Source organism: Bicyclus anynana, chromosome 26, assembly GCF_947172395.1.
Source record: "Bicyclus anynana chromosome 26, ilBicAnyn1.1, whole genome shotgun sequence".
NCBI lineage: Eukaryota > Metazoa > Arthropoda > Insecta > Lepidoptera > Nymphalidae > Bicyclus > Bicyclus anynana.
The window spans coordinates 398089-416836 of record NC_069108.1 but is presented as its reverse complement, the minus strand read 5'-3'; the positions used below and the strand labels follow the sequence as shown (position 1 = coordinate 416836).

At 39.6% G+C, this 18748-nt stretch overlaps 2 protein-coding genes across 2 annotated transcripts; both read right to left on the bottom strand.

Annotated features, from left to right (window-relative positions):
* Positions 1 to 30: 30 nt before the first annotated feature.
* Positions 31 to 11859, bottom strand: LOC112045712 (venom protease). The gene is made up of 10 exons (XM_024081999.2): positions 11342 to 11859; positions 9122 to 9222; positions 8257 to 8382; positions 7545 to 7680; positions 7053 to 7198; positions 6235 to 6356; positions 5684 to 5833; positions 5114 to 5240; positions 4439 to 4573; positions 31 to 2635 (listed from the first exon to the last, which is right to left on the bottom strand). Exons 1-10 carry the CDS (start codon positions 11400 to 11402, stop codon positions 2459 to 2461), a joined length of 1281 nt encoding a protein of 426 aa, XP_023937767.2. The 5' UTR covers positions 11403 to 11859; the 3' UTR covers positions 31 to 2458.
* An 840-nt stretch (positions 11860 to 12699) lies between these two features.
* On the bottom strand, positions 12700 to 16242 carry LOC112045722 (U-scoloptoxin(20)-Cw1a-like). The gene is made up of 3 exons (XM_024082015.2): positions 16087 to 16242; positions 14460 to 14587; positions 12700 to 13185 (listed from the first exon to the last, which is right to left on the bottom strand). The coding sequence occupies exons 1-3, from the start codon at positions 16124 to 16126 to the stop codon at positions 13030 to 13032; spliced, it is 324 nt and encodes a 107-aa protein (XP_023937783.2). The 5' UTR covers positions 16127 to 16242; the 3' UTR covers positions 12700 to 13029.
* Between the last annotated feature and the right edge of the window lie 2506 nt (positions 16243 to 18748).

Here is an 18748-nt window from a genome sequence, read left to right as displayed (position 1 = left end):
GTGCAATTCAAGGGAAGATTAAAAGACGACTTCGGAATTATACGTTTATTATTTTCCTAATACCTACAGAAAATAAATATAAAAAAATCTCTAGTCCTCATTCGCACGAGAGTTTTCAAGACAACAAGAGTTCGCACGAGTAGTTTTCGAGTTAAAAAAGCTTTAAAATACAACAAATTGATTCCCAAGTACATGAGCACATTATTGTAATGGGCACATATCATGCCATGCCTAACATACGCATGTGAAACATGGATTTTTGATGACAAAACCAAATGTAATGTAAGGTCACGTCAGAGAGCAATGGAGTAGTATACTGAAATTGAAAATAATCTTTAAACTTAGACATGAAAAAATCAGAGAAAAAACCAAAATTACAGACGCCTAAAGCATGTTCTACGTGCTTTAAGAGTGTGCTATATGTAATTTGGTGGTTACAAATGGTTCTGGATCTCAGATTCTGGAAAAGTTAGAAGCCTGATATTTGGGTAAATGATATTTCAAAGTGTTAGCTTCGTTATGACTATATAAAATACACAATTTGTAAAACTCTCGATAGTTTATTTTTTTGAAAAATACATATTTTGCTTTCAATCTCAGGAAAAGCAAACTTATTTCTTAAATTTTTGTTTTGTATAGAAAATTAGGTATATATCTTGAACATGGCCATTTTGTTTTTCGTTATGTTGTTTAATTTACTTGCAATTAGGTAAAAATGGTTTTGGCGCTCACGTCATAAAATTTGTCAATCGCTCCGTGCTTTTCACTCACGTGAAAGTCATATTTCGGCGTCTCGCTTGCGCTTCGAATTTTATCCATATCGAACCGACGCGCTGCGCGCCTTTAAAACTAAAGTGGCAACAGATGGATACATAGTATCACTAAATGGCTAGATCTACCAGGGAAAAGGTAGTTGGCAGACCTGAAACCCATGGACTGATGACATTGTCCAAATAGCAGGGAAGAAGTGGATGAAGGTGGGACGGGACAGGGAGGAGTGGAATCCGCTGGAGGAGGCCTTTACCCTTACAGATATCTATATTTCAAAGGCAGAGGCAGGTTATATACTTTTCATCACGCTACGATCAATAGGAACAGAGCAGTGAAGGGAAATGTTGGGAAAACGGGAGAAGTTACTCCATTTTTACAGCGATACTACTGTAAGGGCTGGATTAAAGAGGTCTGAGGGCGGACGAAGTCGCGGGCGTCCGCTAGTTAAACGATAAGCCTGCATTGGAGCGTGGTGGGTTAAGCTTCATATCCCGTCTCCTATAAGGATCAATGCGCTTTAATAAGCCGTTACATAGGTTGATAATGAAGATGGTGTTAGTCATCATCATCATCAATCCATATTCAGCTCACTATTGAGCACGAGTCTCATCTCAAAATGAGAGGTTAGACCTTAGTCCACCACGCTGGCCAAATGCGGATTGGCAGACTTCACACAAGTTTTCTCACGATGCTTTTTCCTTCACCCTTTGAGACACGAGTTAAGTAATTTCTTAAAATGCACACAACTGAAAAGTCAGAGATGCATGCCCAGGATTCGAACCTACACCCTCCAAATCGAAGGTAGAGGCCACACCTACTGGGCTATCACGTCACGATGATGGTAATAAAAGGGTGAAACATAAGGCGACCAACTGTTCCGTATTCTGCGGGACCGTCCCGAAATAATTAGTAAAATAGTCCCGCAAAACGTTGGATGCGTCCCGCATGTCCCGCATTTTCTACCACACGACACACACATACACAACACCCACACGAACAATAGCGACACGCGGCAAGCGTAACACGTGATTTCGTTCTCTCTTTCTCTCTACAGAACACATGAGGCGTAAGAGCGAGAGAAGCGCGCGATTAATGGGGATGATGACTAGGTTTCAATATATTGATTTTTATGATACCTTCGGTTAAATATTCGGGTCATTGTTAACTAATTTATACATAAAAAAGCAATGATTGACTGGATATTTACAAAATAAATGAGATTATAAAATTTCAAATCTATTAAAAATCTTTTATCGTAATTAGATGAAAATTTATACAGTTTTAGCTTCCTTATATTAAATGTGACATTTTTTAATATGAACTATAAACATAAACGTACAAATAACAAAGATATTAGTAATTTTGTTTGAACACCCATATCTAATGATCATTATGTACCTACGACGTCATTAGTTCCTGCCATTTTGTATGGGGCGTTTTTCAGGGACCCGCGGCAGCGCCGCAAATCTGACCCTTTAAATCCCTGTAGCTCCGAAAGTAATGATCGCAGATACCTACCCTGTTTCTTTTACAAAAATGCTTTACTGTTGGCATACTCTTAATTTATATACAATTAAAAAAACTGTCATCATCCCTATTTTGGTAAACTTTAACCGCCCCCCCACAAAAAGTCCCGCATTCAATTTTCAGAAAGTTGGCCACCTCAGTGAAACATATGGTGCAGCGTCTAGTGCTTGTTTGGCCACACATTCTCCAGTATCCAGGGCAGGTAGTGCGACACGCGGGTGTATATCCCGGGGTGCCCCTGGCCACAGCTCCGCGGGCCCCGGGACACGACCCCCTCCACGGAGTAGCTGCACTTTATGCTCTTCATCAGAGCCATGAGTGGTCCGCCGCTGTCACCCTGAGAATAAAAGTTTATTTATTTATTTAATAATCAAGCAATACCACACATTACATCTTTCTTCTTTTCTACTTTATAAAAAAAGTCGGGTTTTCCTTCCTGACGCTATAACTCCAGAACGCACGAACCGATTTCCACGGTTTTGCATTCGTTGGAAAGGTCTCGGGCTCCGTGAGGTTTATAGCAAAGAAAATTCAGGAAAAATTTCAACGTAGGGTAGGGGTAGGGTAGGGGTAGGATAGAGGTAGTTGAAAGAGTCACGCGGACGAAGTCGCGGGCGTCCGCTAGTTATACAATATAATAATAATTATGCAAGTTACATTTTATTACATAATGCAAGTTATGGATACCCAGTTTGGGCGTAGCCTTTTGTCGGGTGAGTGGTAGGAGACCGATTTCATTTTTTGTTTTATTTATCATTCAAGTAGTCATTTACCGTTATACCGTTTTTAGGGTTCATCATCATCCTTAACAACACATATTCGGCTCATTGTTGAGCATGAGTCTCCTTTCAGATTGAGAGGGGTTAGGTTAATAGTCCACTACGTTGTACGGCAGATTTCACACATATTGAGAACTAGCGGACGCCCGCGACTTTGTCCGCGTGGAATTTTATTTTTCGCAAATCCCTCGGAAACCATGGATTTTCCGGGATAAAAAGTAGTCTATGTGATAATCCAGGCTATAATATATCTTAACACCAAATTTCAGCTAATTCGGTTCAGTAGTCGAGGCGTGAAAGAGTAACAAACATTCATATCATCAAAATCATCAGTTTTCGCAAATCTCGGGAAACCATGGATTTTTTCGGAATAAAAAGTAGCCTATGTGTTAATCCAGAGTAAAATCTATTTCCATTCCAAATTTCAGCTAAATCGCTTCAGTAGTAGCGGCGTTATAGAGTAACAAACATCCAAACATACATCCAAACAAACTTTCGCGTTTATAATATTAGTAGGATTTAGAAAATTCTCAGGTATGCAGGTTTCCTCACGATGAAAAAAATTCGGTGGGTTAAACAACATAATTTTTTAGGATTCCATACGCCGAAATAAAAAATTATCACTTGTGTGTACGTTACAGTCAATTTTCTCCGAATCAACTGGACCGAACAAGTTGAAAGGTAAACGTATATGGGTTATGTGACCCAAACCAGAGGTGACGTTAATAGACGAAATCTGGAATAGAAAGAGTTTGTTCAGAGCTTCTTTACGTTTTGTTGCGTGTTGGATAACTATGCGGATTGATGACATCAAGCTGATTTAAGGGAGCGCTGGACGCTTGAGGTTTGAGACCGTGGTGTTGGAAGTCCATACACAAGACTAACGCCTAGTTCTAGACGTTCATTGGCTGGTGATGATGATAATAATTATGATATATAGTGGCAGTAACTGCCTCATTAATCCTGTGGTTAGCTGATTCAGCTACGGACTGTGAGATTCAGGGTTCGTATTCATGGTGAAGCCAACAAAAAAAACGTTATTGGGACGTTTCTTACAAGAGAAATCTTAATAGTAGCCTGGAGGACATTAACGGTGTTGGTTGCCTCGAAAAGCAAAAGCCGTCGGTCCTGAGCCTGATCTCTCACCGGCCGTGTCGGTCTGCCATCCCATCGGACTATGAGAGTGAGAGAAAAGAGAGTGCACCTGTACTTGCACACACTATATGCGTATATGGCGTATATATGGATATATAATTATCCGACCACGGCGGCTATTCTCACGTTGATATTAACAACGTGAGAATAGCCGCCGTGGTCGGATAATTCGGTCGGGAGCATATAATATAGTGGTCAGTGATCACCTTGCAGGAGTCCGCATGGTGCGGCTTGGTAATCGCCTTCTTCCCCACGGCGCAGATCATGGAGCGAGGGTTCCACTCGAAATTCTTCCCTTCGAACTTGCCAGCGCAGAGTTCACTGTCCTCCAGCAACTCGGCCTGCAACACAAACACACAGCTCTGATGATGATGATGATGCCGATGATGATGATGATGATATTATTAATTACTAGAGGACATCCGCAACTTCTCCAATCCTTAAATTTCCTTAATCCAAACATATCACAAAATCCGTCTCTATTGGACGTAGACATCTATAAAATACCTCCATGCCAAATTCCATATTGTTGTGATCAACCCATATTCGGCTCACTGCTGACTTCGAGTGTCTTTTCAGAATGAGAGGAGTTAGGTGAATAGTTCTCCACGCTGGCCCAATGCGGATTGGCAGGAGGTAAATTCTCTGGTATGTAGGTTTCCTGACGATATTTTCCTTCATCGATTGAGACACGTGATATTTATTTTCTTAAAATGCACACAACTGAAGAGTTGGAGCGGCATTCCCCGAACCAGATTTGAAATTTCGCCCTCCGTATTGGAGGCAGAGGTCATATCTACTGGGCTATCTACGTATCCTAAAGGTACTACGCAGGAAACCACAAGGCGTCGCCTAGTTGTGAAAGAAAGTTGTAGACTTACAGTGAGCAGTAGTTCAGCTCTGGTCCTGAAGCCGGTCTCCCCCCACCCCGCTATGATCCGCTCCGACTCTATCTCTCTCCCGGGCACGGGCAGGCAGGCTGGTCTGATGAACTCGGAAAAGAATACCCTGGAAATCATTTTATCTATTATCCAAAAGTTTTATGAGCCCTAGGCGGGCCCTAATGTGGGACGCTACATGCGTTGACACATTAGCACCGTGTCATATCAGGGAGACACAATCAAGACCGGAAGCCGCAGCAGAAAAAGCTGAAACCAGTAAGTGGCACAAGCATGCCTCTCTGATTGAGAGTTACATATTTGTACCTTTTGCAGTTACATATTTGTACCCTTGGGCCATGAAGTTGCAGTGCCAAAAAATTTCACCGCGGTTCGTTGCGTCGACTGTTGACAGAAGGGCTAGCTCAGTTTGCGCGAAGGATCAGCCTGGCTGTCCAATGCGAGCCATAGATATGATATGATGATAGACATTCCCGCTTTCCAAGATTCTCAAACTCCCTTTCACTCGGGTAACATGACGATGGAATGTGATGATGATGACAAGTTACTCACGGCCTCTCCAGCTCGACCAGCGCTATGTCGTAGTTCAGTGAGCTGGGCTGGTAGGTCGGATGCGGGATGCGTCGCACGATGTTGTACAGCATCCCCGACCTGTGGTCCGTCTTGTTCACCGTCCCCAGCAACGCGAACTTTATCACTCCACTGGAAATAGAAAGTGTGTGTCAGCTCCGACGCACCAATGGAGTTTACTCTTTCAGATCGACTGTCTAAATAGTGTATGTTGTCCCGCAACACACACTATGTACGTCTCAGTACCTACGCCTGTAGTTGGGGGTAGAGTAAACTTATATCTCTTGCAAGTTAGCCCACTTCCATCTAAGAGGTCTAACTTGTCATTGGCCAGAAAATAGCTACATTATTAGTGACTAACATGAGCTCTATTTTATCTCCATATCTAAATATTTACAAGCGAAAACCTCTTGAAGTCTAAAAATAAAACTTGGCAGGGAAGTTTATAGTTAGCGCTAAGAACGGATGTTACGACAGGGCCGGATTAAGGGGGTCTAAAGGTGGATGAAGTAGCAGGCGTAAACAATACGTACTGTGTGGGCGAGACCAACACGTGAGCAGCCGTCAGTATGAACTTCTCGCTGATGAGGGAGCCACCCCCGATCCACACCACCTCCTCCTCATCAGGTACCGCATTCCGGCACCCCAGCACTGCCTGAAGATAATCATGAGAGAATGAGAGGCTAATAGTGATTGGCAGACTTCACACACGCTGAGAATTATGAAAATTCTCTGGTATGGAGGTTTCCTCACGATGCTTTTCCTTAACTGTTTGAGACACATGATATTTAATTTCTTAAAATGTTCACATCTCACATCTATAAAGTTGGAGGTGTATAACGCGCCGCGGACCGGAATCAAACCCACATACTCCGGAACCGGAGGCAGAGGTCATATCCACTGGGCTATCATCAATGTAACCTTTCTAGTACTTTCGTGGAGCGAACCATTGAAAGCGGTTTTAACCTGGTCAGTCCAGCGCATTCGTGACCTGTTTAACCTATTCCATTTACGGGCAAATATCTCCCAAAATCTCTCCCATTATTTAGGATTCTGTGTAATTTGAGACCATAAAGGGCCAACATACTCCACTAGATCTAGCTATTTATATAACGGTCTTCCTCTTCTCATAATAAAGCGAAAAATTATGCTGTACTTGGTCAACCAGCTTTTCGAATTCTGTGTCCATTACTTCTTTACTAACTTTGCTATGTTCTTATACGAGTAAGATACACCAGAAACTTTAATTCTTTTACGGATCAATATAGCACAACTCGCTCCAACGCCCGTTTAGTTACCCCGATTTTTTAATGAGGCTTGTGAATGCCAAGTTGGGAGTAAGTAACCTCACCATATGCGGGAACTCCTTAGGATTAGCCTCCGACCCTCCCGCGATCCTGAAGGTGTCTCGTCCACAGGTGTCAACTCTCACGTACTGCCTAGGATTGGTCACCTTGGAGACGCACTTATTGAAGAATCTCTGGTAGTCCAGGCATTCTGAAAAAAATATTATAATTTGAAAACTTATTGATTTGCTTTTGTGAAGAACATAGTTTAGCATAGCAATATTCAAAACACAAAAGTCCAAAGCGCTTTTTTAGAGAATATTTACGAAGCAAATTCATACATCTCCAACTTTTCAGTTGTGTGCATTTTAAGAAATGAAATATCATATGTCACAAAGGGTGAAGGAAAAACATTGTGAGGAAACCTGCACACCTGTAAATTCTCTGCGTGTGTGAAGTCTGCCAATCCTCATTGGGCCAGCGTGGTGGATATTAGCCAACTCATTCTCATAGGAGACTCGTGCTAGCTGAATATGGATTGATGATGATGTACCAACTTGTCCAAGCGAAGTGCTGCGCGGTGCGGAGGCGGGGTCTGCTCAGCGGGGGGCAGGCGGGCGGCTCGGGGGGCATCGCGCGCTCCCTGGGCTTGGGACAGCACAGCACTGGCTGTACCCCGCTGTAGCGACACGACTGGAACACCATAATGCAGGTAAGTCAGAACAATTGCTTCATCGTCCCTTTTCGGCGTCACCTACTCGATCTTCGTTTCGCAACAAGGTAGCCGGACTACAATGAAACAAAGATGCTTGGAGGCCGTTGGATCAGCCTCCACCTTCACACAGGAAGTAAAACTATAAGAAATGTTAACAGTAATTGTTATCAACTGTAATACTGTATGACTTTTTCAAAAGTGCAACTGTTGAGTTTCTTGCCGGTATCTTCTCAGCAGAACCTGCCTTTCGAACCGGTGGTAGAATCTTTACAAATAGTAAACTGACGTGTCAAAAGTGCTTGTAAACTGAGCCTACTTGAAATAAATGAATTTTGATTTTGACCTGTAGGTTGCGAGTGATTTGAACATGAATCCTGGCTTATTGAAAGTTAGCCCAAACATAGGGATTATAATTATACTCTTTGGACTGCCGTGGAAGATGACAGACCAGAGCTAAAGTTTCTCAGAACCCAAGACAAGTATGATTAGCGTTAATAGCGTTTATTGAACGGACCAACTAGCTGACTTATTTAACTATATAGCTGCGAATATACCATATCCTTGGACAGCTTGATGCCCTGGTTGGTGTCGTAGAAGAAGTCCTTGAAGATGCCGGTCGCGTGGAACTGGTCGGTTGTGGGGCAGCACACGATGCGCAGGTCGCCCTCCCATTTGCACATCTGGTGGTAAGTGATCACTATTTTTTTATAATAAGAAAGTTATCTACACTAATATTATAAAGAGGTATAATTTGTGAAGGATAATCTCTCGATCTACTGTACCGGTTTTAATAACTTATTTATGAGATTATCCACGTCTTTTGTGCGTGTTACTTACGGAAACTGGAACTACACGGGTGAAACCGCGTCAGCTAGTCATATTCGGCTCACTCCTGAGCTCGAGTCTCCTCTCAGAATTAGAGGGGTTAGGCCAATAGTCCACCGCGCCACCACTCTGGATTTGCACACTTCACACACGCAGAGAATTAAAAAATATCTCAGGTATGCAGGTTTCCTCACGATGTATTTCCTACACCGTTTGGTCATATCCACTTGACTATCAAGGCTCGCGTCTCGTTGGTTAGTATCTACGAGTAATAACTGTACAAATCATGCCCACGTAGAGTGGTCTCAAAAATACTAGCTGCAATACACTATTTAGACAGTCGATCTGAGAGAGTAAACTCCATTCGTTGGAGCGTTGGAGCTGAAACACAATCTCACTTGATGGTAAGTGACGCACCCTAAGACAGAAGCGGGCTGACTTGTTAGGAGGATGAAGACCCCTTTCAGTTTCTACACGACATTGTACCGGAACGCTAAATAGCTTAGTGGTATGTCTTTGCCGGTGGGGTAACTAGCCACTGCCGAAGCCTCCCACCAGTTAAAATCATGTTAATGATGATAATGATTCGCTTACAGGTGGTTTCTTCTCATCCTCATACAACAGTTTCCTGGCGAAGGCGCAATCGTCGATGGACTTGCATATCCCGGCCGTACTGTTGAACTTGCAAGGGTTGTCTAAAACAAACAAACAAACAAACAAACACAATAATCAAACCATAAGGAAATGGACATCCCCGGCCTAAGCCTACCCTAACCACCCACCAATTTACTTATATCTAAAAAATCTTGATAATTCTACTTTAATAAAGAAATCATTAAGAACCGTGATAGCCCAGTGGATATGACCTCTGCCTCCGATTCCGGATGGTGTGGGTTCGAATCCGGGGCATGCACCTCCAACTTTTTAGTTGTGTGCATTTTAAGAAATTAAATAACACGTGTCTCAAACGGTGAAGGAAAACATCGTGAGGAAACCTGCATACCAGAGAATTTTCTTAATTCTCTGCGTGTGTGAAGTCTGCCAATCCGCATTGCGCCAGCGTGGTGGACTATTGGCCTAACCCCTCTCATTCTGAGAGGAGACTCGAGCTCAGCAGTGAGCCGAATATGGGTTGATGACGACGAAAAAAATCATTACTATATCAAAAAAAGTTTGCAACAACGTTTTACGACATATTTAATTCATCTTTATTTTGTCTACAACGAAACAAGCTAAGATCGTTGACCATACAGCCTGAGTTATACGATATTTTTTCAAGACTCATGATTGGTTACGTTAGGTTAGGTTTAGGACAGACTAGTCAGTTTGACCGGACATTAGGGTGAAAAGGCCGGACAGTTTCATACGGACACATTATTGAAGATTTTGTGTCTTTATAGGTATAGTATGACAAAAAGGTGTAAAATAAGCTTTTTTTGACTGTTACATTATAAATATTGTTAAATTCTAATTAAATGTAAATTATATCGAACAGTATTTTCTATCATTGGTTATTCAAATATTCATTTTTTCATTAGTAACAATTAAGTTCTAGAAATGTAAAAAGCCTAGCAAAAGCCGGACGCCGTTTGTTTCGGCCGGACACTTAATCAAAAAGCCTAACTTTGTCCGGCTTTATAAGGATGCCTGACAATGCTATACGCATTTCTACCATGGTTAGGGTTGCCAACATTCCTTAAAAAAAATATAGTATTTTTTCAGATTTAGATATACCTACTATAAAGAAAATATAGTACGTATTTTATGGAATAGGTAAGCGAAAAAAACGGCGGCCGGCCGGCCGGTTTTGTCGGCCTCCGTGGCGCAGTGGTATGCGCGGTGGATTTACAAAACGGAGGTCCTAGGTTCGATCCCCGGCTGGGCAGACTGAGATTTTCTTAATTTGTCCAGGTCTGGCTGGTCTGGCTGGTGGGAGGCTTCGGCCATGGCTAGTTACCACCCTACCGGCAAAGATGTACCGCAACCGAAACGTGTAGAAACCGAAAGGGGTGTGGATTTTCATCCTCTTCCTAACAAGTTAGCCCGCTTCCATCTTATACTGCATCATTACTTACCATCAGGTGAGATTGTAGTCAAGGGCTAACTCAAAAAATAAAAAAAAACATTAATTATTACATTTATAAAAACTATATATGTATATTTGTATTTTTTCGTCGGAGTGTTATTTGATTTTTAAATTATTAAAAATCAAAAGCTAACTTTTTGTAGTTTCTTCGTTTAAAGTTCAGAACTCGATAAAATAGACAAGTTTGGATACGCCAGACGCTATTCATCTATCGAAAACTAATGTACTTATCGTTTTAAAATGAAGGATTTGTTTGTTAGATTTCATTGATACAAATATAGTATTTTTGCGTATAGTATTTAGTAATATTTTAGTCATTATATTATATTATTATAGTACTAGAAACAATATAATATATACGTAAATATAATATTAAAAATTACATATACATACTAGTTATGTACTTACATCGAAACGTATAATATAGAAATGTAAAAAAGACTAAACTGAACGTGGTGTAAAATTTGTGGTTTGGTGGGTAAACTAAAACTATCGTATTTAAGCGTATTTTATATATTTCTTTAACAGTATACTGACCGACTTGAATTTAAAGTCTTAAAACAAAAGTAGAATCGACCAGAATATAATATGTATCTGCCTATAATGACTATGTAGTACACTGACCCGAAATATAGTACAATACTATATATTATAGTACGGTTGGCAACCCTTACCATCGCATACGTTTAAGGAAAATATGAAGCTGTAATACAAGTTTGACGAGTTACCTCTTCCCAAACAGCGTACGGCACAGACAAAAAACAACACTAATATATATTTATAAACCATTACGAATGTAATTATAACACCACAAAACACACAAATGTATATTACACTATTACACGAATCAATAGTTGTAAAAACTCAAGGAAACTAATATAAACTTTTAAAACACCAGTGGGAAAGTTATTTCCTTTTTGTTTTAAAGTCATCCGAATTTAAGTTCGTAAAACAATTTAAAATAATTACTAAGTTAATAAATATCACCATTAAAAATATTTTCATGACACTTTTCACTTAAAACTTTATTTAAACTAAATTTAAACGAAACAAAAATTGAAAATCTCTTTTGTTTTTATTTGAAAGCAATAAATAAACACTTGAACTTTAATGTTAATTTATTAACTTGTTTTAAGTTAATTTTTGTTTCTCCAAAAGACAAATTAAATTAAAAAAGGAGATTTTCTTTTATTTTTTTAAATATGAAAACACGTCTGCCGTGGCTGGAGTTTGCCACTCAAGTAAGATTAAAATAGAGAAAATTATTATGCAACGAAGCTTTTTAGAGTTCCGTAGTAAATAAAACCTTCTACTGCTTTGTCCTGAATGAATCTGCGTGATGATTATTTGAATATACAGGGTGCTCGGGAGTATTCCCTATAACTTCAAGGTGTGGACGAGTTTACTTATAGAAACTGAACTGCGTAACTAATATCCTAAATAAACTTGCTTTGTATGAAAAATAAAAATTATTTTTATGTTTTGTATTATTTTCGGCTGGTGGGAGGCTTCGGCCGTGGCTAGTTACCACCCTACCGGCAAAGACGTACCGCCAAGCGATTTAGCGTTCCGGTACGATGCCGTGTAGAAACCGAAAGGGGTGTGGATTTTCATCCTCCTCCTAACAAGTTAGCCCGCTTCCATCTTAGACTGCATCATCACTTACCATCAGGTGAGATTGTAGTCAAGGGCTGACTTGTAAATAATAATAAAAAAAAAAAAAAAATCAGTATTTCACTTTTAGTAATTCCTTGGGCAATAAAAGATGTCTCGAAATTTGATTCCCAGTTTAGATACATTCAGGACAAGTATACCTATTTATTATATCAAGCTCAGCTGTGGCTAGTTACTAAAATCTAGTAAGTACTCAGTAATCTTAATATATACCTATAGGGTCATTCATCACGAAAACTCAAAACCGCTTTACGGACAAAGATGAAATTTGGTAAAGATGTAGGTAATTAGTAGAGGTCCGCTAAAAAAGGGTTTTGCGATAGCTCCAGATTAAGAAGGTCTAAGGGCGGACGAAGTAGCGTACTAGGAAAACTTTAGGAAAATAAGAGAATTTACATACAGTATATTTAATTGTGTCGTTTGTTTATTTTCATAATTGTAATCAACAGAGTGCTAGTAACCGACATGTTTTATACAAGTTCACTAAGTAACATGCTTCTAAACGGCACAGTAAGCTTCACCATTACTAAGTATAAGTATACTTCATCTGTTTTACGTATGCTGCATTCGTAGTAAGTATTAATTTGCAAGCTCCCTAAGTAAGTAGCTTATTTTCTAAGTGTAGGTACTTCACTTTTAAATCATATAATGACAATACATGGTTTTTATGACACGTCACAGTAAATCCAATATGGCGAACATATCATTTTTAATCAATAAACATTTAAAAAAAATATCACAGCTATGCGTCCTCCGTTTGCAATGCATTCTCAATCATATTGTCAAGGTAACTAGGTTTATAATCATTTGTCACGATGCTCCACAGCTCAGAGTCGTCCACGAAGGCTGGTCTCTGGTTCCCTATCTCTTTTCTAAAGCCATGATGAGGATATAAGACCTGGAAAAGATATAAGTTATAATTAAAAGCCGTGCCGTGATAGCCCAGTGGATATGACCTCTGCCTCAGATTCCGGAGAGTGTGGGTTCAAATCCTGTCTGGGGCATGTACCTCCAACTTTTCAGTTGTGTGCATTTTAAGAGATTAAATATCACGTGTCTCAAACGGTGAAGGTTTTCAAAGTAAAACCTACTTCTAATTATCACCATCATCATTATCAACCCATATTCGGCTCACTGCTGAGCTCAAATCTCCTCTCAGAATGAGAGGGGTTAAGCCAACAGTCCACCACGCTGGCGCAATGCGGATTGGCAGACTTCACACACGCAGAGAATTGAGAAAATTCTCTGGTATGCAGGTTTCCTCACGATGTTTTTCCTTCACAGTTTGAGACACGTGAAATATGACGATTACCCCCTACAACTTGTCAATCAATTAAAAACGTGTGCGTCCCGGCACGCTCAACAAAAGTTAAAAAGTTAAACAAATTGCTTTAATTAACTGAATTTAATTAAGAATCCTCTATTCACGGAGAGGTGTGACAAAAATGTTGACAGCAACAACACAGAAACTTTTAAAATAGTCTGTGGTCGTAATATCAGAAACAAAGTTCGCTCTGTCAAGTGCAAGAGTCAACCGTGCCAACTTCAGCTGTAACGCGTTACGTTAGACTCCGCGCCACGAAAAGTCCAGTAACTAAAACCTAAATTAAAATTGACAGCACCTTACACAAATGGCAATGAGCGCCATTAGAGTTTGGCTAACGAAAGTAGAGACTGAAGATTCCTGAGATTAGCGCGAGTATAATACATTCTTTGGACAGAAATTAAGCATTGGATGTGGACGAATTCATATTGCAATATTTTTATTTTAAAATAAAAACTGAGAAGTTCAGAGAGGTTAAGAATTATGCCTTAATTTATCTTTCTATTTTTATTATTTAAATGCACTTGCTAAGTACGTGTAAATGCAATGTAATTTTTTGGCCATGTCCTTTAAAAATCATTCAATAAACATGCGTTTTATAATTTGATAAAAAAAAATTTTTGAATACATTACTACCTATACTGTATGCATTAAACTCAGTTATTCCAATAATTACACTATAATTTTAAGGATTTACTCCGACTTTTTTGAAATTTGGCGGGCGATTTCAGTCTCTACTTTCATTAGCCAACTCTAAGACACTAACACCGCGTTCGGGGGACTTGTTTCGTTGCGGGGACTCTACCAATCGGTTTACCCTCCCATAAGAAGTTATCACTTCAGAAAACCTTGTCGTCTCCTCGTTTCCTCCTCAAGTAGTTGAAGCAGCAGGAACGGAAGCGACGCGTGCCGCAGGCGGGAGCGCACTCAGCGCCGCACGACTGGCACGACAGACTCGACGCAAACGCAACGCTGGCTGCAAAACAAGCAATCAGCATCGATCAAGATGGCGCCCTAGCTACTATGACATGACATTTGACAGCAAACGTCAAAACGACTATTGCGTTGAAACGTCAACAATCCGCCATTGTAACTCATGTTAATGTTGCATTTCTTGGGAGAGAATGAATATAATAGAAATTAGTTTAAAAAACATATTTTCTTTTATTTCCGCCAGGGTACAATGACTGATCTTGGGCTCCATACAATTTTGGACCAACTCCTTTATTGTAATGTCAAATACTTATTATCAGATATGGTAAAATGTAATTAAAAAGTATTTGCTTCTACAATTTACTCTTTTTTTTTTTCAAAACAATTTATATCGATACTGCAGCTAAATGCAAAGTTTTCAAATGGTTTAAATGAAAGATTCAATAAGATGCAAATGAGATTCATCATAATCATTATCAACCTATATTCGGCTCACTGCTAAACTCGAGTCTCCTCTCAGAATGAGAGGGGTTTGGCTAATAGTCCACCATTGCTGTCCTAATGCGGATTGGCAGACTTCACGCACGCAGAGAAATAGGAAAATTCTCTGATATGCAGCTTTCCTCACGATGTTTTCCTTCACCGTTTGAGACACGTGATATTTAATTTCTTAAAATGCACACAACTGAAAAGTTGGAGGTGTGTGCAGAGGTCATATTCACTGGGCTATCACGGCTCTATTTCTGGGATAATAAATAGCCTATATTCTGCTCCAAGGTTATCATGTAGGTACACCAAATTTCATCCAAATCGGTCCAGTGGTTTAAACGTGATATTTTAATAGGCAGATAAACTTACTTTAACATTTATACATATAATATTAATTATAAATAGATTAAGAACAGAAGTATGTGGATTTGAACGTTGGCGTAACCAGTAATGGTCTTTACATACGTTTCGTTTGATACCCATATTGTATGAGTAACAAAAAAATAAACATCTTTTTTTTACCGGCGCCATTTTGGAAATTTATGTAGCCTGTCACTACCACAGTTCTGACGAACTCAATGACACGTTATAAGTCAAAAACCGTCCGCCATTTGAGCTGTAGGGCGTGCCAAATAAATGGACATAAAAACATTATCCTCCTGACGCAGTCGGGTAAAAATGTAAAACTATACATTCCGAAACCCTCAGATGTAGGTAGAATAAACAAGTACCTCTCCAAGTAAACCCGCTTCCATCTTAGACTGCATCATCACTTACCATCAAGTGAGATCGCAGTCATTCATTGAATAAAAAAACATGTTCTTCTGGATGGTGGGAGGCTACGGCCATGGCTAGTTACCAGCTTACCAAGAAAGACGTACCGCCAAGCGATTTAGCGTTCCGGTTCGATGTCGTGTAGAAACCGAAAAGGGTTGTGAATTTTCATCCTCCTCCCAACAAGTTAGCTCGCTTCCATCTTCGATTGCATCATAACTTTCCATCAGGTGAGATTGTTAACTTGTAAAAAATAAAAAAATATATAAAAAGACTTACCAATAATAGCTAAAGAAATGAAAAGGGTAATTTTAATCATTTTTAGAGGAAAAACTAAACGCAATATACAAAATTCAAGATGGCGCTTTGGTAGCCACAGATAGTGTGATGTATCCAATTTTTTACCATCCCTTTTATATCAAAGCGTATGTCAACAGATGTGTAGACAACTTCAAATGTTTATATTGTTATTGTATCCCTTTTCTGTTTACGAGGAAAATAACTTATGTACATACATTTAACACTAGAGTCTTTATCCTTTTAGAATGCGATTTCAGGGCGACGGGGCTAGGCTTGGTATTCTTTTATTGGTTTACTAGCGGACGCCTGCGACTTTATCCGCGTGGAATTTATAACTACTTCAAAAAATGACCTTTTTAATAAAAAAAAAAATGTCAAAATCGAACTACTCGGTAAAAAGTTACAGATGTTCATTCATTAAAAAAAACACATCTTATGTAAACCTTCTCTCTGTCTTTCGTCGGTTAAAAAATTAGGCTGTTGTTTTCATACATTTATATGACTCACCCACATCGACCACAAAACGCCGCCACACGCGATTACTGCCTGTATGGGTTAAAAATTAGCAGCCACCGACCACAAGTGACGACCACCGGCCACAAGTGGCTGTCTTGTAACGTTGTCGTGTGTCGTGTGTCAAGAATACGGGGATAAAAATTTAACACTCACAAATAACGTGACTTACAAGTGGTAAAACAATTTTCAAAATTTATTTAGTGGATCTAGAGATTACCCTCTACACACTACAAACTTTACCTCTTTAAAATATTTGTAGGTATAAAAGTATAGATCACGAGTGGCGACTAAAATCAATCCGCTATTATACAATGCTCTTTAATTCTGTTTTTGACAATGGGGATGATGACTAGGTTTGAATATATAGATTTTTATGATACATTCGGGTAAATAGGGTCAATGTTAACTAATTTATACATGAAAAGCAAAAATTGTCTGGATATTTGCAAAATAAATGAGATTATAAAAATTCAAAATCTATTAAAAATCTTCTATCGTAATTAGATGAAAATACATACAGTTTTAGCTTCCTTATATTAAATGTGACATTTTTTTATATGTGAACTATAAACATAAACACACAAATAACAAAGATATTAGTGATTTTGCTTAAACGCACATACAAATCTAACGATCACTAAGTACTTACCACGTCATTAGTTTTTTTTTATTCTTTACAAGTTAGCCCTTGACTACAATCTCACCTAATGGTAAGTGATGATACAGTACTAAGATGGAAACGGACTAACTTGTTAGGAGGAGGATGAAAATCCACACTACTTTCGGTTTCTACACAGCATCGTACCGGAACGCTGAATCGCTTGGCGGTACGTCTTTGTCGGTAGGGTGGTAACTAGCCACGGCCGAAGCCTCCCACCAGCCAGACCTGAACAAATTAAGAAAATCTCAATCTGCCCAGCCGGGGATCGAACCCAGGACCTTCGTTTTGTAAATCCACCGCGTATACCACTGCGCCACGGAGTTAACAAGTAAGCCTGCTTCCATCTTAGACTGCATCATCACTTAGTCAAGGGCTAACTTGTAAAGAATAAAAAAAAAAAAACTTATAAGGGCCGTACAGATTACTTTAGTATTGTAGTCGAGTCCGAAACAATTTTTGGGCGGTAAATTCTAAAATTGTTAGTACTCTATTAAAACACTAACTAGGCCTTACAGACGTAATTAAATAGCCAAGATAATCCACCAACATACTCTTAAGTATGGTCTTATCGATTCTGAGGTACCTTACAATAGGTTCGACTAAGCAACTAAAAGTCAAGTTTAATTAAAGTGCCTACTTGGTGAATATCTTCCAGTTAAGTGATTCATATAATAATAATAGAAGATGAAGTTCATTTGATCTCCATTTTCGAAGTCGGTTAGATGGACTAACCCGCTTCGAAGTTCCAGTACTTATGATAAAAAATGATAAATATGACCCGAAATTAACCCGGACAGGTCCAGAGTAAAACCCAGTCAGACGTGACAACATTGTAGATCAACGGGTCACGGCTTTTCTGGTTAACCGACTGCGTCAGAAGGAGGAATGTTTTTCGAAATGTTATATATACATGTCGAGTTCTTCAGTAAAACACCAAACTCTAGTATTAACTAGGTATATATTTTATGTAAAATTATTAACTAGGAGAAAATTACAGAAAGATAAGTCAGATATCAACCCATATTCGGTTCACTTCTGAGCTCGAGTCTCATCTCAGAATGAGAGTGATAAGCCAATAGTCCACCACGCTGGCCCAACGCGGATTGGCAGACTTCACACACGCAGAGAATTAAGATAATTCTCTGGTATGCAGGTTATGGTAGTGACGACGACCTCCGTGGCGCTGTGGTATGCGCGATGGATTTACAAGACGGAGGACCTAGGTTCGATCCCTGGCTGGGCCGATTGAGATTTTCAATTAATTGGTCCAGGTCTGGCTAGTGGGAGGCGTCGCCTGTGGCTAGTTACCACTCTACCGGCAAAGACGTACCGCCAAGCGATTTAGCGTTCCGGTACGATGTCGTGTAGAAACCGAAAAGGGGTGTGGATTTTCATCCTCCTCTTAACAAGTTAGCCCGCTTCCATCTTAGACTGCATCATCACTTACCATCAGGTGAGATTGTA

Bases quoted from the DNA above. Each gene is read 5' to 3' on its own strand.
- LOC112045712 (XM_024081999.2), bottom strand. From the start codon at position 11,402: ATGGTTTATAAATATATATTAGTGTTGTTTTTTGTCTGTGCCGTACGC. The intron at 5,241-5,683 runs GTGAGTAACTTG...AATGATTTCCAG, and splicing joins CTGGTCGAGCTGGAGAGGCC to GGTATTCTTTTCCGAGTTCA. The intron at 2,636-4,438 runs GTGATCACTGAC...TTTTATTCTCAG, and splicing joins ACCATGCGGACTCCTGCAAG to GGTGACAGCGGCGGACCACT.
- LOC112045722 (XM_024082015.2), bottom strand. From the start codon at position 16,126: ATGATTAAAATTACCCTTTTCATTTCTTTAGCTATTATTG. The intron at 14,588-16,086 runs GTAAGTCTTTTT...CTTGTTTTGCAG, and splicing joins CATTTCTTTAGCTATTATTG to CCAGCGTTGCGTTTGCGTCG. The intron at 13,186-14,459 runs GTTTTCTGAAGT...TATCTTTTCCAG, and splicing joins GGAAACGAGGAGACGACAAG to GTCTTATATCCTCATCATGG.